The sequence below is a fragment of the Schistocerca piceifrons genome, chromosome 3, assembly GCF_021461385.2.
Source record: "Schistocerca piceifrons isolate TAMUIC-IGC-003096 chromosome 3, iqSchPice1.1, whole genome shotgun sequence".
Lineage (NCBI taxonomy): Eukaryota > Metazoa > Arthropoda > Insecta > Orthoptera > Acrididae > Schistocerca > Schistocerca piceifrons.
The window spans coordinates 503,079,300-503,103,387 of NC_060140.1; the positions used below are offsets into that span (position 1 = coordinate 503,079,300).

At 39.8% G+C, this 24,088-nt stretch overlaps 1 protein-coding gene across 1 annotated transcript in view; it reads left to right on the forward strand.

Annotated features, from left to right (window-relative positions):
* Positions 1-1,283: 1,283 nt before the first annotated feature.
* Positions 1,284-24,088, forward strand: part of LOC124788540 (1-phosphatidylinositol 3-phosphate 5-kinase) — a 407,657-nt gene continuing 384,852 nt past the window's right edge. The window contains exon 1 of the mRNA XM_047255810.1: positions 1,284-1,560. Within this exon, the coding sequence (XP_047111766.1) occupies positions 1,446-1,560 (115 nt within the window). The 5' untranslated portion in view covers positions 1,284-1,445. The remainder of the gene's footprint in view (positions 1,561-24,088) is intronic.

Genomic DNA, 24,088 nt, shown 5'->3' on the forward strand with positions numbered 1-24,088 from the left:
CTGGGCTGAGCACCCTCACACCTTTACTTAATGGTTTCTGAAGTGTACAACCTGTTAGGTTTTGTAAGTTAATCAGTTGTGCATCATGGTCACATAATCCATTTACCACTTGGAAAGCTTGTGTTTGTTGTACACCCTCTTGCTGTACAAATACATTATCTATTAGAGTACTGTTGTCCTGAGCTATGGCTCCAACGTTCTTTGCAGTAACACCACCCACACCATCCACCATAAATTATCTTCCCGAAGTTTGTTGCGATCAGGATGAGATGTGCGTTTCCATGCACGCTTTCTGAGATTACTGGCCACTTTGTGCCGTGTTATGTTGCATGTGTTTGTTAACATCATGGCTGTCAAAACATTTTTCGCTCCAGCTGGCAGAGGCACTGTTTTATTCTAATTCTTAGACTTGTTACCTATTGTTGTTCAGAGAGATTATTTTTATGTTCTTGGTTATGCACTAAATATTCATGTATTCTCGAAAGAAGATTCTACATGTGTGTAAAAATTCTCCAAAGCAGGAGGTTTCCATTCAGTTTCCTTCCCTGTGCCAAGCAATTAAGTGTTTGTTCAATCTCTTGTTTGAGAGTTTGTATTTTGTGTGGTAGTCAGACTAGACCTAGACATGTGCAATGTAAAAGGCTGGACCGCAGATACAGCAGTCCACCCAACAATTTTAGTCATGGGCAAGGCAGACAAATAGAATCGGACTCTGCACTTGACCCAAATATATTTGGAGCACTAACATTCCCGATACTATCTGAAGGAACAAATTCAAGAATGAGATCGTGAAATTCGTAGATTATGTGAAGGAAGCAATTCGTCTGCTTATGTAGATGTTTTCTATTGAAGTATTGCAATATTATGATTAAGTGAGAATTTCTTTCGTGAGCAACAGTTAGTCCATGCCGTAAGATTTATGATCTAAAATGAGTCACTAATCCTTGCTCATGTACAGATCAGTAGACATGTTTTGACAAATTAAACCATGGCGATCTGTGCAGACGAGAGGAATTTTGTGGCACGCTGCAGTTCTATACTGAAAGACCGCAGTTCTAAATCGTGATAGTGTAGAGATCACTGGATATAGTCCACGGAGAATAATCATCTGATCCCAGACACACCTTCTGATGTCTTCGGTTGTCAATGTGAGGCGTCTGCTGAGTGGGATGTCTCGGTGACATACCTGTCTCAGGGGAAATGTGTACACTAATGAACTGCGTTAGATATTTGATATCATCTTTGGAAAATAATCATCATCGTTGGTAGTGTTTTGAAACAGTGCGGGTGTGCGTGTCAAATGTCAAACTAGTGAAATGTACTTTATGTTTCCTTTATGTGTTCTGTGGATGACACGTAACAAGAGAGATGTAAAGCGGTTCGCGATTTTTTCATAAAGCGAATACTGATAAATGTGACTCGTTCTTCTGCGTAACTCGGCAACAATGAATAAAAACTTAGAGTCACCGTCGAAACTTACGGAATTTGCACCTCTCAGCCCAGAAACAGGTCAACCTGGAGTTAGTGTATTCCTATCCAAACTATTTAAATTCAGTCGAAGTAAGTAACTTCTATTGGAAATACGTGTTAATTTGTTGGAATTTGTGAACTTGTCTTAATGGGAACTGCAACAAGTACAGTACATTCCATGTTACCGTAAGATTACCGCAAGTAAATTGAGTGATAACATGTTTCCAGTCACCAGCATAGTATTGTTGCTATCATTCCAGATATCTAGAATCAAACGACAAGTTAACATGCTACCCGACGCAACAACACTAACGTAAGATAAGTAACATCTACTTCCGACGCGTGTTTAATGTCAGAGCGACAGATTGGCAAACAATACACCTTTAATATTTACGACACTGAGGAGAAACATGTCTTAACGTCGAGCTACAGCTCATTTTAATCAACTGAACAACGAATGACAGTCTTCATTCATTTTTTAAATTACAATCAACTCGTACTTCGTGAAATCCATCGTAACTGTGGCCTTACATTAACAGGTACCTATTGCTTTTGTTTACTACGATCTCTTCTTTTAATCTCAGCACACGCTGTTAAAGAAAACAACATGGTATTATCTCACAAACCCTCTAAAACGATGTCTCCAAAAATTTATACATTAAATAAAACAAGATTTTAATTTCAACTAAACATCAGCTTTTCTTACAGTCTTTGAAAAGCAACATTTTGAAGAGTTTATATTATGTCATCATGTTCTTGAGTTTGATAGTAGGCCTATTATGTGTTGAACCGTCCATATTTCACTTTAACACTGATCAAATGATACTTCATATCAGTGTGCTTGCTTCGTGGCATTTGTCTGATTTTATCATAGCTGTTGTTTGTTAGTTATCCACACAAAGTGTAATTTTCATTCTTTTATTCGGAAATTGTTCAATGAAAGCGTTCAAAATCTTCGTCTCTTGATAACACTGAGCTTCGGATGTGGGTTTTGCTTCAATAGTTGATAGTGCGCGCACACGCACACACTATTTCTTGTAGCACCAAGCGATTGGAGCGTTATTGTACAAAAATATATATCCCATAGTACTTTTTCTGTTTCTCTTGTCACTTGCCAGATGTGCATCAAAATCGGCCACTATTTCTTGTTCTTGTGTTTCTGATGAGTAGAGTAGTCCACTCCCTCTTGTTGAATTTGGATACATATCTTAATGTTCTCTTCAGATTATGGGCATCTATTTGACTTAGATCACTCATTGATCGCGTTGGCAGTTCACAGCATATGCCCAGTTGGCTAAAGTTATGTATTGGACTCCCCCCCCCCCCCCCCTCTCCCTCCTCTCCATTCAAATCTTGGTTGTGGTGAATGTGATAAACTGATCTGTGATATACTCAGAGGTCTAGGTTAGGTTGGAAGGTGACAATTTGGTTGTGAGCTGCTGAAGCAAATGAAGATGAAAGTAGAATACCTGGTTGCAGTAATAAACTGACCAGTAGTGAAGTTTAATGTTTACATCCATGCCATATTGAAAAATGCAAGAGCGGTCCAATACGTAACTTTTATCTCCCAGTCCAGTCTTGTTTTACATGTTAAATACAATAAACTGCCCATTGATTCACAGCATGGAAAGTCTGATTTTGCAGCATTGATTTCTTCAATTTCTCACTTTGGCGAAACTGGAATTGTTACAGTTTTTGATTTTTCCATTCTGTACCTCTTCACAAGTTATTTATCATGTTCTTCTTGATAAATATAGGTGTCTTCTGTTGTTCTTTTGATTTCAAGTCCAAGATACAATGTTGGTTTTTTGCAAGTTCTAATGTCAAATGTTTTCTTCAGTTTTTGCAGGAGATTTTTCATTTCATAGGTGTCTTTTCCAAGCAGAGTCCCCATCATCAGCACGTAAGCCTATGACATGATACATTTTCTTCTCAGTATCTGATTTATAACCACATTGGTCAGATCTCAGCTGAAAGAGTTTTTCATTCTTATGAAACTTTTTTGGTTTCTTATCCTATTGCAGAGGAGCTTGTTTCAATCCATACAGTGGCTTTTTGAACAGGCAAATTTCCTAGGGTGCTTTGTATCTTTCCAAAACTTCCATGAAAACTAGTTCTTCCAGATCTTCATTAAGAAAATGTCAAAATTATCAAATCTTCTTGAGCAGCAACTGCAAATGGGTCATTCCACATCAAATCACCCAATAAAAAATAAATTTTACGCCCACCTCCTTAGATTTTCATGAAATTTGGCTCAAATGGTTCTAATACCATCCTGACAACACCTGCAAAATTTTTTTGCTGTATTATCTTATAGTTTTTTTTATAATTTTTTTAAGTTTTTATGTTTTGTATTTTCCGAACCTTCCGAAATGGTAAATTTAATTTGTATTCAAAGCTTTAAAATTGCTTATCTTAAAACTCTTGTAGATAACATCATGAATTTTTGCAGCAAGTTTATTTATTATACATATTTGAAGATAAAAATGATACTATTAAAATATATTAATATTTTCTATGAAAAAAAATATATGTATTTTTTTTTCTTTTCTTTTTTTTACGGATGTTTTGTTTTATAAGAATTGCAATATCTAGAGTCTCAGACCTGATAGAATGCTCAAATTTGTTTTAATTTACTCTTAAACATATAGGCTACTTGATAAAACAAAAATAATGACGGCTTTTTAACATGTTTATTAATTACAGTAGATTACATTAGAATTATGTACAAAGAGAGTGTACTTACGACACATATGTATAGCCCAACTGATTGCTTGAAACATTGAATTTTTTGAGTAATTTTGTCTTTTTAATAAACATTAATGCTGATTCAACTTGTTTCTCCACTTCATCCAAGAGCTTTCAGTTCTTTTGATACAGTCTTTATTGAAGTAATACATTCTTCCAGTGCCGCTTGATTGAGGTGCGTCTACTACACAGACTATGTGCTCCAAAGGCACTATGCAAGAATCTTCTCTTTCAGGCCAATAAAATGATGCAGCTGGTCATGAAGGATGTAGAAATAGAATTTCTGCATCTTCTTCATCATTGAATATTATTTTTACCAGTCCAAAGTACCAGTTACCATCATAATTTACAGCCACATAGCTATTTATGGATTGTTCAACACGAACCCAATCAGAAGATGAATGGAAAGAAAAGAGTAAGGAGGGTTTTACACTATCTGTAGTCCTTCTAATTTCAAGGTTGTTTGTTGGAAGTTATTTGAAGTTATGAAAACTTGTTGTTCCAGGAATGGTTCGGGTTGCTGAAAAACGGTTTTCTAGTTTTAACCGTAGCAAATTAGATTCTTTTTTGTCAATAAAGTGAAAATGAACACACATCGATTACTGTCATTATTTGTTCTTTGTCTGAAAGCTGTAGACTAGCTTTCCTTAACATTATTTTAATAGTTCCTCCTAGGCCATCACAAATTGACTTCCCATGACTTGTTGCAAAAAAAAGAGTGTTGGGCCTTCAAATTAGTCTCTCAAGTGTTCAGTCAAATTTTTAAAACTGTTTCTAATTTTGTACTGCCCAGCACAACCATCTGTAAAGTAGTGAACTTAGTCAATGTCAGTATGATGTGATGACAGCCACTTTGTAATTTCTCTTTGTACAAAGTTAACAAAACCAGTATCACGTTCTTGGTCATCACTAATAAAACATTGGTTGGAAACAAAAACATTGTTTTCCTCATTTCTTAGAAAAACTCCAACTGGGTGTAGAGTACAACCACCTCTATTCCAGTGGTAACTTTGGACCTCATTTTGTATAACGAAGGAATAATTTTCACCGAAACCCATCACAATATTTGCTGTTTTGGGTGATGGGTCTTCTTTCAATCTTTTAAAGGCTGCTGATTGGGATTTTGCTATAAACGAATGCGGGGTGAGCGTTTCCAATGACCTAATCAATAAAGAAATGTAGTCTTCAACACTGATACGACTGTTTGATCATTTCTGCCCTGTCTGTGTTAACCCACTGACTGATTACAATTTCTTCTTCTAAATCATAATCTTCACTTAGTTTTTCAGATAAGTACTCAGTTAGTGCAGTATTTGCAGTACAGCTGTCGCAATGACATAGCATGCAGTTTTGGTTTTCCGTGTTGCACACAAGCATCTTAATTAGGTCTTTATAAGATTCTTCAATTTTCACAGCATCCAGTAATAGTTTAACATTCTGGTGGATACTGCATACACATACAGTGTGTGTGCCTGCAGCACCAGCAAGGATACACCATTTAGGTCTCAAGAAACAAAATTTTGAAAATCCTACTTCTACCTCGGGATTCTCCCATTAGAAAGAATAATAGAGTTCTCTCAAGTTACACAAAATGAGTCTTTTTTGCATGTACACATTTTTTTGAACACTTACTTTGTCTTTTGTTCCAGGTAGCACTCTGGAACTTTCATTCTTTTCATAAAAATCTGTTACAAGTCTTACTGTATTTTCAGAAAGAGTTTTACCTTTTTTTGGACCAGGAGTTTCCAAAATACCCTTTTCGGATTTTAGCTTTCTAGCTTGTCGCACGATGTACTCACTTACATTAAATTCTTTCATCACTTTATTTTGACTCCAAGAATCTGGAGCCAAGGTCAGAGTCTGGATTTTTCTAGACCTCCCAACAGATGAAATCTTCTCTTTCATAAGAGAAATCATTACATCAAAATCCTTTGCTTTCTCAACCACACTTGTATCTTCTTCGTCATCATCAGAACTTGGTGCATCATATTTTAATGCTTTTGAAACTGCCTTTTTTGCAGTCTTTTCAATACTGTTAACCTTCCTTTTAAAATAAGACCCTTTACTTTGTTCTGACAAGCCATGAAGCTCTATCAGTGTTAAACCTAAATTATCAAGAGCAATGTTTGTTTGTACGAGGGATTCATTTCTGGATTCCTGTGATTATAATTCAACCATGACTTCATCATCTGTTTCACTTTCATTGACTTCAACTCTTTATTTTTCCTCACAAAAGTTACGGCATGTTGAGCAAAACTTTTGTCCAGGTTTTATGCTAATATTTTTTGTCAGTAATTGTTTAGAAAGATCCAAGTCTACACTTCTCAATGATTTTTTGATGGGCTTTTTGTGTTTTTTTAGTGGGTCTACACATGTTGTTTGATACTTTTCAAAAACGTTTAAAAAGTAGTAGCTGTGGTATGAACATATATTCTTAAATTCACACAGATTAATTCCAGATCGTAAGTGGATCAAATCTTTTTCTTCCTCGCTCAATTCAGATACCGGCTGTAACTGTTTTGAAGGTGTGTAGGTTGTTTGGAAACAGTCAGATTTTTTAAATAACCCTACGCTACAGGTTTGAATATCTGACATACTGATTTCACTTTTGGTCTGATTACTGTTCTGGTTACTTTTATAGGATATTGGAAAAGAATCTCTGTAAACTAAGTAACAGTACTTACTGAAAGTTCGAATAAACTTAATAAAATACTATCCAAGCACTATTTAACACTGTAATAATTTTTTACTTCAAAACACAGGCATAACAAAACAAAATCCAAGCGTACATTGTTACTCGAAGAAGACAAAAACTTATTTTCGGTGTCTAAGTCACTTGGTACTTTTTATTTTTAAAATATAATTAATATTATTTTAAAAATTAGATAACTATTAAACAGGTTAAAAAGCCAACATAATTTTTCTTTTATCTAATAGCCTATACAATTAAGAGTATTTTAAAACAAATTTGAGCTTTCTATCAGGTCTGAGACTCTAGATATTGCAGTTTTTGTAAAGCTAAACATCCGTTAGCTAAAAAAAACTTGTAAATTTTTATTCATTTGGAAGGTTTTAATATATCTTTATGGTAATTTTTTTTAACATTTAGATATAATACACAAACTTATTCCAAAATTTCATACTGATATCTTGAGTATTCTTTAATATACAAATTTTTTTAGTTGTGAGGACACGTTTAAGTTACAATTTCCGACTGCTGAATCAACGCCAAATCTAAAAACTTTAAAAATTTATAAAAAAAACTATAAGAGATAGAGCAAAAAAATTTTACAAGTGCTTTCAGGATGATAAAAGAAGTAATTGTTCCAAGTTGCATCAAAATCTGACATGGTTGGTGTCAAGGCCTGGGTGACTTGACATGGAATGACCCAAATATGAATCTTAGGGAATTAGTTGTACAACAAAATAAAAATTTCTTTAAAATACAGTTTTGTTCGTTTCTGTTGAAATCCTCTTGCAGCTAGCCTAACCTTGTACTTTATATTATTCTTTTTCTTGAAAATCCATTTTTCTGTAATTATTTCTTATCCACCTGAGTTGAGGTAGGCCTATATCAAAATTAAAAATGTTAAGCTACAATGAAATAATCTTGCTGATAGAATGTACTTCATTTTAGTTTTTACTTTGCCTAATTTGTTTGTGCTACATTGCAGAGAATATGAAAAACAAAACTGTCACTCACATTACAGAAAAAAGACATAAGAAACTTCTTCTTAAACATATTCAAATATTTCTGCTCATGAATCAGCTTAGACATATGACTCTTTTTGTCTTCCATGGTCACTATGAAAAACAAATTAATTAAATATACTTTTTTTTAAATAGTCCTCGTGAAATAAGCAGAATTGTTTCATATGTGCTACTCTTACGTCTTGTGCCACTCACATTGCATAATAAAAAAAAAAAACTGATGGAAATGCAGCTATTGTATGCTTTTACAACCAGCGTAATAAAAACTAATGAAGAGAAGAAACAGTAATAGGGGCTACTTAAAGTTCCATCTATGGTGGTATCCAAGCCCACAGCAACCAAATTAAATGGTATCAACTTTAACATCAAACCTATAAGTAATTATATTGCCCCTGCATTCCAATCCGGGATCTGGAAATTTGCACCTAATCTGCTCATTATTTACAAATAATGTCTCTCCATCATTCACAGTGAAGTGTGATCCTTTTAGAAATGTAACCTTCTATTCTCTTGATCATCAAAAGAAGATTGGCAGATTATTGTGTAACGATACACACTGTAGCTCCACAAGGGTATACTTGGTTGTAGGGTACTGCCTGTCTGCTTTGACCCGTACTGGTAACATATTTGGGCTGTGCAATGATGTATTGTGTGATGTAATTGTGCCGCGGTGTGTATTTATTTGGAGTGTAAGTGATGTATTGTTGTGAAGGATGCAGTGTATGGAGACTATATTGTTGTAGAGGATGCGGTGTATGGAGAGGTGGTGTGATCTAGTGGTTTATGTTGTTGGCCTCTTGGTCTAGTGTTGAGCTGTATAGGTTAACTGGAGATTGGGATACGGGTTTTGTAGTTGGGGGAGGGGGGGTGTTATTGATATCCTGATGAAGGGCTGAGTTATATTGGTATCCTGGTGTAGGATTGACCTATACACGTTTACTGGAGATTGTGATACTGGCTTTTGCAGTTGTGGAGGGGTGGGGGGATTAGCCTCAGGCTACTTTCTCCCTCTGCACTGTTGTGCATTTTATAAACCTTCATGTACATATTTATCTAACTGATTAAGGTAATTAGCCCTCTAGTCTATACAGTCTGCATTTTCTCACCCCATTTTCATTTTTGCCTCCCCCTCCTCCTTTAGTTCGGGAATACTGAAGTGTCTGATTCCACCCATCTGCTTTGACCCATGACGTCATCAATATGGCAGATATGGCTATCCTAAGCATCTCCAATATGGCGCCTATGATATCACTACATATACACGGCAACAAACACAAAAATATGTATAAATAAGACAATAACATCTCCCTCCAAAAATACAATCAAACTAATGGGGCAACCATGGGAAATTGGTGGTTTTAGGGAAGGGACAAACTAAATATAACAGTACAAAAAACACACCATGATCCCAAAACACACAAGTTGGCAAACAAACAAATAAAAAAAAAAATTACAAAATCTACAGGAATCGGACACTTTCCTTACATACATACGCATACATACATACATTAATCCTTGTTCCATAGATCATGAATACGACATTTTGTAATGATGTGGAATGTGTCACATTAACATAAGTTTTCTTTACACAAAATAATTAATTAATTAATTAATTAATTTTTTCTTTTTTTTTTTTTTACAGTTACTACTTGATATCTAAGAATTCATCTATTGAGTAGGAGGAGTTGTCATTGAGAAATTCTTTTAATCTGCTTTTAAATGTTGGTTGGCTATCTTTCAGACTTTTAATACTATTTGGCAAATGACCAAAGATTTTTGTGGCAGCATAATTCACCCCTTTCTGTGCCAAAGTGAGATTTAATGCAGAATGGTGACTATCATCCTTTCTTCTAGTATTATAGCTATGCAATTTGCTGTTATTTTTGAATTGGGATGGGTTATTAATGACAAATTTCATAAGTGAATATATGTATTGCGAAGGTACTGTGAATATCCTGAGTTCCTTAAGTAAATGTCTGAAAGGTGATCTTGGGTGGGCTCCAGCTATTATTCTCATTACATGCTTTTGTGCAATGAATACTTTCTCTCTTAATGATGAATTCCCCCAAAATATGATGCCATATGAAAGCAGTGAATGAAAATAGGCATAGTAGGCTAATTTACTGATATGTTTATCACCAAAATTTGCAATAACCCTAATAGCATAAGTAGCTAAACCTAACCATTTCAGCAGATCATCGATGTGTTTCTTCCAAATCAGTTTCTCATCAATGCACACACCCAGAAATTTTGAGTATTCTACCTTAGCAACAGACTTCCATTCATAGTCTATATTTATCAATGGTGTTATGTCATTTGCTGTACAGAATTGTATAAACAGTGTTTTCTCAAAATTTAGTGAGAGCCCATTTGCAGAGAACCACTCAATAATTTTCTGAAAGACATTATTTGCAATTTCCTCAGCTGATTTTTGCTTCTTGGGTGTAATTACTATACTTGAGTCATCAGCAAAAAGAACTAACTTTGCATCTTCATGAATATAGAGTGGCAAGTCTTTAATATATATTAAGAACTACAAGGGACCCAAGACTGAACCCTGTTGGACACCATTCTTGATACCTCCCCAGTTAGAGGACTCTGCTGGTTTTTGTAGACTATCTGTACTGTTAATTTCAACCTTCTGCATTTTTCCAGTTAAGTATGAATTAAACCATTTGTGCTCTGTCCCACTCATACCACAATACTTAAGCTTATCTAGAAGAATGTCATGATTCACACAATCAAAAGCCTTTGAGAGATCACAAAATATCCCAATGGGTGATGTTCGGTTATTCATTGGATTTAATATTTGATCACTGAAAGCAAATATAGCATTTTCTGTTGAAAAGCCTTTCTGAAAACCAAATTGACATTTTGTTAGTACTTCATTTTGACAAATATGTGATGCTGCTCTTGAATACAGTACTTTTTTCAAGAATTTTGGATAAAGCTGTCAGGAGTGTGATTGGACAGTAGTTGTTAGCATCAGGTCAATCCCTTTTTTATGCAGTGGCTTAACAATAGCACATTTCAGTCTATCTGGAAAAATTCCGTGTTTCGGTGAGCTACTACATATGTGGCTGAGAATCCTACTTATTTGTTGGGAACAAGCTTTTAGTGCTGTGTTGGAAATGCCATCAATTCCTTGTGAGCTTTTACATTTGAGTGAATTTATTATTTTCCTAATTTCAGTAGGAGAGGTGGGTTGAATCAGTTTTATCAAATTGCATAGGTACTGCCTCTTCCATATACTGCCATGCATTTTCTAATGAATAGCTGGAACCTATTTTCTCTACAACACTTAAAAAATGATATAGGTCAACGGCAGCTAACGATACCAAAATACTAACGCCGACAGCAAAAATTACGAAAATTGGAATCAGACATTTCCCTTGGCCACAGCTGATGGTACCAAAACACATATACCTACATATAAAAATACGAATCGGTCATTTCTCTTGACCTATACAGGTCAACTATAACTACTGATACAAAAAACCAACACCTACAACTATGAAAAACAAAACCAAAACCACAACACCCCAAAAGTTAAAAACTCAAACATCCAACACAACCAGCTCAAACTCCACGCTGTAATGACATTACGCACCACAACACCCTTATGTCATGGGTCAAAGCAGACGGGTGGAATTGGTTGCTTCTGTTGACCCTTTAATTCTACTCATTATTATGACTTTTCTTTTTGTATGCTTCGGTGACCAGTTGTTGGTTTTAGCTGCCTAGTTTTTATCTCATTTTAACTATGTGGCTAAAGTCATTGTCATGCATATTTTCAACCATGATGACATGATCACAGCCCCTGAGGCTGATAGTTCTCTTTTTCTCATTTCAAATCTTTTTATATGTACCTTGTTATGATGGAGAGCCTAAAGAACTGTGACATGAATGAAGTTATACATTATTTAAGAAGTGAAGGTAACAACTTACCAATCAGTAGGGGTGCTGAGCTATTGAAAGGAATACAAACAAGAATGAGAATTCTGATAGATTTTGACAAAATACTTTTCCGCTTGGGAGTGGGGGGAGCCAGCCTTTACGTACTTCCAACAGCTTTGTCAGTAATGCTCATGATGTCAGAGCAGCAGGTGTGCCCCTCCACTGTGCAACACATAATTATAAAATTTCTTGCTTGTGAAGGAGTTCAAGTGATGGAAAATGTCCAGAAATTGACTGCACAGTTTATTGATCAAATATTGTCAAGGATGCATATGTTTCTCTGGCATAGAGTGTTCAAGGAAGGGTAAGAACATGTGGAAAATCAGCAACATGATTACGTCTTTAGACTAGCATTACAGGCGGAAACATTCATGCACCTCGAGACATTCCTGAAATTGATCAGTAGGTGATATTATCAAAAATTGCAGAGCAGGTAGGAATAAGTTATGGTAGCTGTTGATTGATCATCGCAAATGATCTACAGTTCCAGATTGGCCCCTTGCCTTTTGGCCAAAAATCAGATGTTGAGATATTTGGAGGTCTCTCAGAGGCTTATAGCAAGGTTTGCAAAAGGAGGCGATGCATTTTTGAGTTGGATCGTCACCTGCAACAAAACTTGGGTCCAATGCTGCATACTACTGCAAGCTGTTGAAGGTGAGGGATGTGTATTTCCACAAAAGACTTGCAACCAATTCAATAGGTCATCCTCCTCCACGACAGTGCGAGACCCCATGCTGCAGCTCGGACAGTCTTCAGATCACCGGACATGTGCTGGACCATAAGAGCATGGAGGGATTCATGCGCAGTTGGCTCCTGACACAACCAGCTCCACTCTACAAGGCTGTAAATTATGACTGCCCTTTTTTTCAGTAAATGCATTTTTAAACAAATAATACCATATTTATATTTGATTCACCCATATACAAAATTATAACAATTCTCACTAAGCAAGACAGCATCTCAGCAGCTCTGAAGCATTCTCATTATGGTGCTGGAATAGATTCCTAACTGTTACAGAAAATTACACTGCATCTTCTTACCCCTTCTGAAATAAAATAACTACTTAGCATGTTCCTCAGCAACAGAGGAAGAAAGATGATCATTATATGCGAAGTTAGACTTTTCTGGCATGTACTGCTGACGAAATCTTCTTGATCTTCCATCCTGGTGGTTACGCTGTAATTCTGCGACATTTCATTCCCACACCTATCTTCATATATACAGGTTAGTTCCTCCCCACACTAGTGAACAGTAGTGATTTCAGTGACATACTGAAGCAAAGTGTCAAAAATCTCCATGTTTTCCTTATGTACACATTGTGTTGAGCAAACTGAAACATACTTAAGTAAGACTAATCCGAGGAATGGCAACTGACTATGGGACCAAAACTATTCGTCATCACCAATTTCATCCAAATTTATGGTATATGTAGGGCTTGGTCAGAAATAAAAGTAACAACAGTGGGATCTCCATATGCCCAAGCATCTAGAAAATATAGCGTTTTTGGTGCGGGGTCGATTGAAGGCATTAGCTGTTTATGTTAGTGTAGTTTCCAGGCGGCAGTGGTTGGCGAAGCAGAAAGAGTACATAAAGGTAATCCGAGGATCATGGTGTCAAGTCTGTTTGCGGAATATTTTTATTTTCAGTTTTAAAGTTACTTACACAGCAAATAAAATGAAATGATGTTCAGTGTATCGTATTTATTAATATTTTCATAAAAAGTGCTAACTTGAAAGGCAAAGGAAAAATTTGGGATTGCAAATAAATTTCCAGGAAGGGATTCACAAGAACCTTGTATGCAGAATTAGATACTTCTATTATTGTACAATTAAAGATTTGCTCTTGCTGGTGTTATATTCATAATAAAAACAGAGGAAGCAGTAATTTCGTTGGTATCTTGCACACATTATAAATGTCACATTTTTGGAATTACATGGGTGTTTTAAAGCATCTACAGGGGGAAAAAACCCTTGGTTCTCTCTCATTGCACGGTTTGGCTGCAAACCACTCATAATGCCTCATTTGGCCAGATGTTGGAGAGAATAACTGGTGTTACTGGTGGTATTTATTTTTATGTAGTGCTCTTGGGGGGTTATTCTTTTTCCCCTTCAATGACATAAGAACAGTAGTGAAGCACTTTGATCAAATTCCTTAGCTGGCAATAAAACTAGACATCACAGGGTGGCATTTGCCTCCGAAGTCCGCTTGAGGGTCAAAATGAAAGTAACAGAATATGAAGGCCTTAAGTCCTGTACGCTTTGATTACAATCCCTTCTTGGAACGTTATATGTACCATGCTTGTGGACACTGTAAGTGCAATCTTTTCGTGGAAATTTATTTGCAATACCAGATTTTCATTTGCCTTTCCTTTTCATGCCGTTCATGAAATTATTAATAAATACAATATACTGAGCAATATTTTGGTTTATTTGTAGTGTAATTAACATAAAAATTGAAAATAAAAAATAAGCTTCTGCACATTGTCTAAATTACTCCATAATAGTAAATATTTTCCATATCATTCTCGGGATACTATTCCTCCAATTACTTTCTCAAATTCTCTGTTAATTGTAACATTTTTGTTTGTCAGAGCTTGTTTGTACTTAACTGTACTTTACAGTAGTACTCAACATAAATAGCAACACAGTTTCTTCACTAATTAATCGTTTAGTAATCATTAATGCAACGTCCCTCACACCTCATTCCTGTAATCATCCGCTGGCTGAGAGACTGCAGCAATGGGAAAGTGACCAATTTTGTGACATTTTATGAGTTCTTGACCAGGAGTGAATTGTACAGTTTCATCTGTGTTTTGATAGTTTGGTTTTTAAATTTCTGCATATTAATTTAATATTTGATAGACACAGTTCTTACATTTTCATTTGTGTCAGAAAGTAACCGATTTCGGTCATTTTTCAAGTTCCTAACCAGGAGCGAATTATTTAATTCGCATGTGTGCTTTATTAGTTTAGTTTTTGAATCTTTGTGTATTAATCTGTTTTATTAGAAACAGTTCTTGTATCCCTGTCAGTGTCTACAGTAGAGTTACATCTCACATGTTGATGGTCATTTGTTTGTCTGTGTAGTGTAGTTTTCCACAGTCTTTAGTATGGATGGGGACTGCGATTACTGTGTGTGGATGCAAGATAAGTTGGTGACTCTCCACGCTCAGCTCCATGTTGTGTTGGTGACACTTCGCTCTCAGCTCCTGGCTGTGTTGGCTTTGGTTACACAGCTTGAGGCTGCAGTGGATGGGCATCATTGTTGTGGATTGGCCGTGGGGATCCAACGGACATTGAGGACGACCCATGAGTCTGCCAATCAGTCAATACAAGTGGCCAGCCCAGTTACTGCTCACATTGAGGTTGAATCCTTACCCGTGGTCGAGTGAAAGATCACCTAGGGCAATGGCAGGCTGTGAAAGATTTCTCAGAGAACTGAACATAGGGTGTCCCCACTTAGTATGACAAACAGGTTCTGTGTGCTATCTGTGGCTAAAAATGTTCCTTTGCCAGATGCCATTACTTGTCCTGTTTCAGAGGAAACCTCTCAGCCTACAAGATCTGCGTAGTCATAGACAGTGGGATTATTGGTAGCTGGGAGCTACAATGTTAGGCATGAACTTCAATGTGAGATGCTTATAATAATTTCCACAATGAAACCTGGCAGAAAACCCAAAGAGATTCTGGTTGTACATTAAGTATGCTAGTGGCAAGACACTTTTGTAAAGACATCGTCACTACTGCTGTGGAGACTGAGTTGCCACTGTCACGGTGGGCCGAGCTTATGGATTCGTGAAATGGCTTCTGAGGCAGTACACCTCTAAGACAATTTCTCCCTGCCATTATTACATCACTATGCCGCAGGGTCACATAACAGGATAGGAGAATGAAGGTAATTAGTAACAAAGTCACACAAATGAGGTAAAAGGTTTACTTATCTTTGTGACTAGTTGAATGATTAAGTCTGCAACAATGCATGTAATATGAAACAAAAAAGGCCCTCAATGGCTAAGTGCCAATAATTGTAGGTAAACTTCACAGGATATAGCAATGCAATTTACCACAACTATCTGTTCACTTCTAAGAGTTCACTAAATGATGATCCCTGCCTAAGTCAACCCTGGATGATGATCTGTTACGAAGGAGGTGAAAGCTGCTCTTCTGCCCTCCGAGTACGCTTCTGACCATTGTCATCTGGTCATTGGCGGATTGTACTAGTCCAACAGTTGGCCAAGGCGAAGTCAATATCTTCATCCTCAGTGCCAACCCATGGTGCTGGTGGAATTCGCACAACTGGCAAGTCTCTATGGCACTGGTACCAGCTCACATCTTTGCTCCTGTGTTGCTTTTTCCCAGGCCGTGTCTTGTTTGGACGACACAACAGGCACAATCAATGCCTTCTCTGCACACTGCAATGAAAATACTATCGATTACAGTGCTGCTAAAGCTGAGTTACTAAATGCAGCCTTTCAGAATTCAAATGAAGAACGGCTGTCAGCATGAATAACTTAGAAGTGGATTTCATTGGAGTAGTGAAGCAACTTAGATCACTTAATAAAAGCCCAGACTGTATACCAATTAGATTCCTTTCAGAGCGTGCTGATGCAATATCTTCTTAACAATCATATAAACCACTTGCTTGATGAAAGATCTGTGCTCAAAGACTGGAAAGTTTCAATATGCAAGAAACGCAATAGCAGTAATCCAGTAAATTAAAGGCCTATAACATTAATGTCGATGTGCAGCAGGATTTTGGAACATGTATTGTGTTCGAACATTATGAAATAAATCAAAGAGAAAGATCTGTTGACTCATTGTCAACATGGATTTAGAAAACATTGTTTGTGTGAAACACAACTAGCTCTTTACATACTCGAAGTGTAGGTGTTATCGACAAGGGATTTCAAAATGATTTCACATTTCTATATTCCCAGAAGGCTTTGACACTGTAACTCACAAGCGGTTTGTAATCCAATTGTGTGCTTATGGAATATCATCTCAGTCATGTGACTGGATTCGTGGTTTTCTGTCAGAGAGGTCACACTTCATAATTATCGAGTAAAACAGAAGTGTTTTCTGGTATTCCAGAAGTTCCTTATCTGTATAAACAATTTAGGAGACAATCTGAGCAGCCATCTTAGGTTGTTTGCAGACGATACTGCCAATTATCATCTAGTAAAGGCATCAGAAGATCAAAACTTATTTCACAATGATCTAGATAAGATATTTGTATGGTGCAAAAATTGGCAGTTGACCCTAAATAATGAAAAGTACGAGGTCATCCATATGAGTACTAAAAGGAATCTGTCAAACTTCAGTTACATGATATATCAGTCAAATCTAAAGCCATAAATTAAGCTAAGTGCCTATTAATTACAATTACGAACAACTTAAATTGGAAAGAGTACACAGAAAATGTTTTGCGGAAGGTGAACCCAAGACTGTTTTATTGACAGAAAACATAGAAGATGCAACAGACCTGCTAAAGACACTGCCTGTTCTGTGTTTGTCCATCCTAATTTTAGAATATTGCTGCATGGTGTGGAGTCTTTACCAGATAGGATTAATGGAATATATTGAGAAAGTTCCAAGAAGAGCAGCATGTTTTGTATTATTGAGAAATAGGAGAGAGAGTGTTGTAGACATCATTAAAACTAAAGCATTTCTCATTGCGGTGGAATCTTCTCACAGAATTTCAGTTACCAACTTTCCTCTTTGAATGTGAAAATATTTTGCTGAGACCTACCTGTGTAGGGAGAAACAATCATCATAATAAAATAAGGAAAATCAGAACTTGTACAGTAAGATATGGGTGTTTGTTTTTCCCACACACTTTTTGAGTGTGTAATAGCAGAGAATTATTGTGAAGGTGGTTTGATGAACCCTCTGCCAATCACTTGAGGGTGATTTGCAGCTCGGTCACATCTCCTGTGACTGCATCATGTGAAAACAGTGCATCAGTATTCCATTTCATCAAACTTCATTACAGACAAAACATTCTCAACATCATTGGAAGTGCATTTTCAGTGTTACTTTATCATAGTCATAACAAGAATATACACTTACTTTTCAACATTTACATTACATTATATGGTCTGACTTTACACTGAATTTCACACTTCTTTCACAACCTAACATTTTCTTCAAGGTATGAATGGGATAACCAGTACAAACTGTTCTACTAACATCATTTCACATGTCTTGTTTCCAGTATAAAATCCGCAATATATCCATTCTATCAAAAGAATGACCTTTATCCATTGTATTTTTTTCCTATGTGTTTTATATACCAACATTTGAGCATACAAAATAGTATTGTAGCATCCGATACACCGCCTATGTTGCTATACAGATGATACAAAACATCATCATATTTTTCACTTTTGCCAGAGACATGAGAAATCAGAAAACATGTGAAATTACTTTCAAAGGTTAAAGTTTTATTTTCATCAGTTAGGTATAATGTTTGTAAATTCTTTAATAACTGTGAGATCATAATGAATGAAATCGTGTAAACTGCAAAATAATTAAACTCATGACTGCAAACTAACAAAGAGTGGATAGTAATGGCAGTAAGAGAGAGCTATGGTGGACTGACAGGATAACGGAAGAAAGATAGAGCACAGAAAATGAAAACAGAAAAAGAACAACAACAGCTCAAGGCACTGTGCTTGCCAAGCACTTAACATACAAAGTGTGCAAATCCCTTTGAGGGTTTAGACAAAATAAACCTTCAGCATTTTTCAAAATGAAATATCATACTGTTACACAATAAGCATAAAATAATTCACTTCAGCTCCTACCAAATTACAAAATACAGCATAATTATTGTATCTAAAGTCATCATAATGCATAAGATTACCAGGCATAAAATCCTACGTAGTAGAGTCTGTAAGTAAATCATATTTTCTAGCATAATGCATAAGAAAGACGAAAGCACATAATAGGCACAGCACAACAATAATCCTACTGCAAAATAGACAAAATCCCCAAATAATCATCAGGTAGTCTTTGTACAGCACAGATCATAGTATAAACCACAACAGAGCAAGATGATAAGATCATAAGTTCATAAGCTGTCTCCACTGGAGACAAATTTCTGTGCTTTTTTTACATTATACATCGTTTGGTACCATCTCCATCACAATCTGATAACCATATACAATCCTAAGTTAATAGTTTACAGTCAGTCTCATCATTAAATCAAGCAAATGCAAACTTTTTAACATTGAACAGAAACAAACACAACTCTGCTTTCACATACTTAAGTTAGTGTGTCCCTTGATGTTATTGACATGTCAAAAATTCAAATTTTCTCATCATAATAAACTGTTTCATGCAGATATACATCTTTGAATACCGTACCACTAATTTCTGTCCAGTTACTTTTAAATGTTTACAGTATTTGTTCAGGAGTCAAAATGCAGTAGTTTACAAAATTTAGATATTCTTTCTCAAACAGCTTCTTTATACACAATAGATATCGAATAGTTTTTTGTGCTTTAAGTTTGAAAATTTGTCTGCTTTTGACAACCCAAATCCCCCCTGCGGGTCCGGGGTAAGAATAGGCCCGAGGTATTCCTGCCTGTCGTACGAGGCGACTAAAGGGAGTTTCAACCGTTTCGGCCTTCCATGTGTTGGTCCCCCTTGGGGTTTGACCTCCATTTTTCAAAATTCTACAGAAGTACGAGCCTTTTGGGGAAGGACACCTTACGTGGTGTACCACTGGTCCTAAGTGCACTAAGACCTTGGCACTCAGTATTGTACCGGCGTTGTAACCATACCCACTATTCCTCAAATTGGGCCTAAACGCCTGATGGGTTGTCCAATTTACGCCCATAGTGCATCTCCATCTGCCCCAGCGATCATGATGGACTTTCCATGGCACCAGAAATCCAGCACGGTAGCCAGCCCGTTGTGGTGGGGTCGTCATGTACCCTCTAGGTTGTAGCCCCCTGACAACACAGGGATCGTACTGCCGATACCACGTCGGCCAAGGAGTAGATGCCCGTCTCCTTGGGGCATCAGGACTCCCGGCAATGGTCATCCTGCCAGGTGGCCCTTGCTGCGGCTGGGTGGCGCCCGTGGGGAGAGCCCCTGGTCGGAGTGGGTGGTATCGGGGCGGACGTTTCGCAGATGAAACGTCAACACGTATCAGGTCGCTCTGCGGCCGAGTCTTTCAAAAGAAAAGGTACCGTTTCTAGTCCTGGTTCTCCTGCCCTTTCCCCCTTGGCCACTCCATGGGAGGAGGGACAGGCCCGCCGGCTTGGGGCGAAGTACTTCCCCCGCTATTTGGTCTGTTCTTGAACCGATGGGGGGACATTCGCCACCTCCAAGCCCATGTTCTTTGTTCAGCACATTGAGGACATCTTCGGGGAAATCGAGGCTCTCAGCAAGATCGTTCAGGGTCCGTACTTATCAAGACCACCTCCGCCACACAGTCGGCGGCGCTCCAGGCTTGCGACCGCCTAGGGGACATCCCAGTATCCATTGTCCCACATCTGGCACTAAATAGGACACAGGGGGTTATTTTTCATCGTGACCTCCTGCTACAATCTGATGAGGAGCTCAGGGCCAACCTGGAGCGCCGAGGCGTGCATTTCGTCCGGCGAGTCCAGCGCGTCCCCAAAGACCGTCGCATCGACACCGGGGCCTTCATCCTCGCCTTCGAGGGGGACGTTCTCCCGGAGAAGGTAAAGGTGATGTGCTACCGGTGTGACGTGCGACCGTACGTCCCGCCTCCTATGCGCTGTTTTAGGTGTTTGCGCTTTGGGCACATGTCGTCACGGTGTGAGGCTGAGCCCCTTTGTGGCGATTGTGGACGTCCTCTTCATGAGGAACATACATGCACCCCACCACCTCGGTGCATTAATTGTCCTGGCGTCCACTCGGCTAGATCCTCAGACTGCCCCGCCTATCAGAAGGAGAAGAAGATACAAGAAATCAGAACTTTGGATCGGCTCTCTTATTCTGAGGCCAGGAAGAAGTATGACCGCCTTCATCCCGTGCCATTGACCACTTCGTTTGCCTCAGTTGTATCCATTCCTTCCGCGGTATCCTCACCCCTATCCTGTCCCCCCTCCACCTCCTCCGCCCATCAGGGGGCTCTGCCCCCGCCTCCCAAATCTCTCCCTTCCAAATTCTCCTCCCCCGTGGCCCCCACCCCCTCTGCCCCAGGGGCCACCCTTCCTCCTCCTCCTCCCCCCACGCCACCTGAGAAGCGATCCTCTTCTCAGGCGTCCATCAGGGAAACGTTCCGAACCCCAGCTTCCGAGGTCCAGCATTCCAAAACGGACCCCGCGCATGAGGACCTTCTTCAGGTCCAGCCCACCATCCCTGTGCCTCCTCGGCCTTCCAAGAAGGCCTCCAAGAAGAAGTCTCTATCCCCCTCTCCACCCCGGCGCGTTTCGTCTGATGCTTCATCCGTGAGTCGCTGCTCCCGGCCGTCCTCAGTTTCGCCGGGACGCTCTGCTGCCAGGCGCTCCGCCGGCCTTTCGTCGGCAAATGATGCGGCCCCTTCTACACAACCAGGGACAGTGGCCGCAGCTGGCGACGAGTCGATGGAACCGGATCTGCCTCCCGTCGGGTGTAGCGTTGTTCCCTCGCAACCTGGCCCTCCGCGGCCGTCGAGGTGACCAGCTCTTCCCCCGTCTCGTTCCCCCAACTTTTTGACTAGCGATGGCGTTGTTTCATTGGAACATAAGAGGTATTCGATCTAATCGGGAGGAATTACAACTGCTCCTCCGCCTGCACTGTCCGCTCGTCCTTGGTCTCCAGGAAACCAAGTTGCGCCCGACTGACCGTATTGCCTTTACCCACTATACCTCGGAGCGGTATGACCTCACCCCTGTGGACGGTATCCCAGCTCATGGTGGGGTCATGTTGCTCGTTCGGGACGATGTCTATCACCGTCCCATCCCATTGACCACCCCACTCCAAGCAATAGCTGTCCGCATTACTCTTTCTGCTTTTACTTTTTCAGTTTGTACCATCTACACTCCACCGTCATCTGCTGTTAGTCGGGCTGACATGATGCACCTGATCGTTCAGCTTCCCCCGCCGTTCTTATTGTTTGGCGACTTCAATGCCCATCATCCCCTTTGGGGCTCTCCTGCATCCTGTCAAAGAGGCTCACTCTTGGCGGATGTCTTCAACCATCTCAATCTTGTCTGCCTCAATACTGGCGCCCCGACTTTCCTCTCGGACTCTACTCATACCTACTCCCACTTGGACCTCTCGATCTGTTCTACCACTCTTGCCCGTCGGTTCGAGTGGTATGTCCTTTCTGACACCTATTCTAGCGACCACTTCCCCTGTGTCGTTCATCTCCTGCACCACACCCCATCCCCACGTCCTTCGAGCTGGAACATACTGAAAGCTGACTGGGGACTTTACTCCTCCCTGCCGACCTTTCCGGACCACGATTTTCCCAGTTGTGACAGTCAGGTCGAATACCTCACGGCTGTTATCATCAACGCTGCCGAACGTTCCATTCCTCGTACTACTTCTTCTTCACGTCGCGTTTCCGTCCCCTGGTGGAACGAGGCTTGTAGGGATGCTATCCGTGCTTGACGACGTGCTTTACGCACCTTTCGCTGCCATCCTACATTGGCGAATTGTATTGAATACAAACGACTCCGAGCGCAATGCCGTAGAATCATCAAAGACAGCAAAAAAGCTTGTTGGGCTTCTTTCACCAGCTCCTTTAACAGTTTTACTCCCTCTTCCGTCGTTTGGGGTAGCCTGCGCCGGCTGTCGGGCATTAAGGCCCACTCCTCGGTACCTGGCCTGACCTCAGGTAATGAGGTCCTCGTTGATCCTGTGGCTGTCTCCAACGCCTTTGGCCGCTTTTTCGTGGAGGTTTCAAGCTCCGCCCATTACCACCCTGCCTTCCTTCCCAGGAAAGAGGCAGAAGAGGCTCGGTGACCTTCCTTCCACTCGCTGAATCTGGAAACTTATAATGCCCCCTTTACTATGCGGGAACTCGAACGCGCGCTTGCACTGTCCCGATCCACTGCTCCGGGGCCAGATGCCATTCACGTTCAGATGCTGGCACACCTTTCTCCGGCGGGCAAAAGCTTCCTTCTTCGTACCTACAATCGCGTCTGGACCGAAGGTCAAGTCCCCAGGCGTTGGCGTGACGCCGTTGTTGTTCCTATACCCAAACCCGGGAAGGATAGACACCTTCCTTCTAGTTACCGCCCCATTTCTCTTACAAGCTGTGTCTGTAAGGTGATGGAGCGCATGGTTAATGCTCGGTTAGTCTGGATTCTTGAATCTCGACGACTACTTACTAATGTCCAATGCGGCTTTCGTCGCTGCTGCTCCGCTGTTGACCACCTTGTGACCTTGTCGACATTCATCATGAACAACTTTTTGCGAAGGCGCCAAACGGTGGCCGTGTTCTTCGACTTGGAGAAGGCTTATGATACCTGTTGGAGAGGAGGTATCCTCCGCACTATGCACAGGTGGGGCCTACGCGGTCGCCTGCCCCTTTTTATTGATTCCTTTTTAACGGATCGAAAGTTTAGGGTACGTGTGGGTTCCGTATTGTCCGACGTCTTCCTCCAGGAGAACGGAGTGCCTCAGGGCTCCGTCTTGAGTGTAGCCCTTTTTGCCATCGCGATCAATCCAATTATGGATTGCATTCCACCTAATGTCAGAAGACGGTTTGTATCAACTTTTGGCGATATAAAGCGTTCCTTCCGCCATCCTTACATCTCGGTCCCGTTGTTCTCCCATTCGTGGAAACAACTAAGTTTCTAGGGCTCACGTTGGACAGGAAACTGTGTTGGTCTCCACATGTCTCTTATTTGGCGGCCCGTTGTACACGTTCCCTTAATGTCCTCAGAGTTCTTAGCGGTTCATCTTGGGGAGCAGATCGCACTGTCCTGCTTCACTTGTATCGGTCCATAGTCCGATCGAAGCTGGATTATGGGAGCTTCGTCTACTCGTCTGCTCGGCCATCCCTCTTACGCCGGCTCAACTCCATCCACCATCGGGGGATACGTCTTGCGACCGGAGCCTTCTACACTAGTCCTGTCGAGAGTCTTTATGCTGAAGCTGCAGAGTTACCATTGACCTACCGGCGCGACGTTCTGCTGTGTCGGTATGCCTGCCGGCTGTTATCTATGCCCGACCACCCCTCTTACCAGTCCTTCTTCGCCGATTCTCTCGACTGTCAGTACGGGTTGTATGTG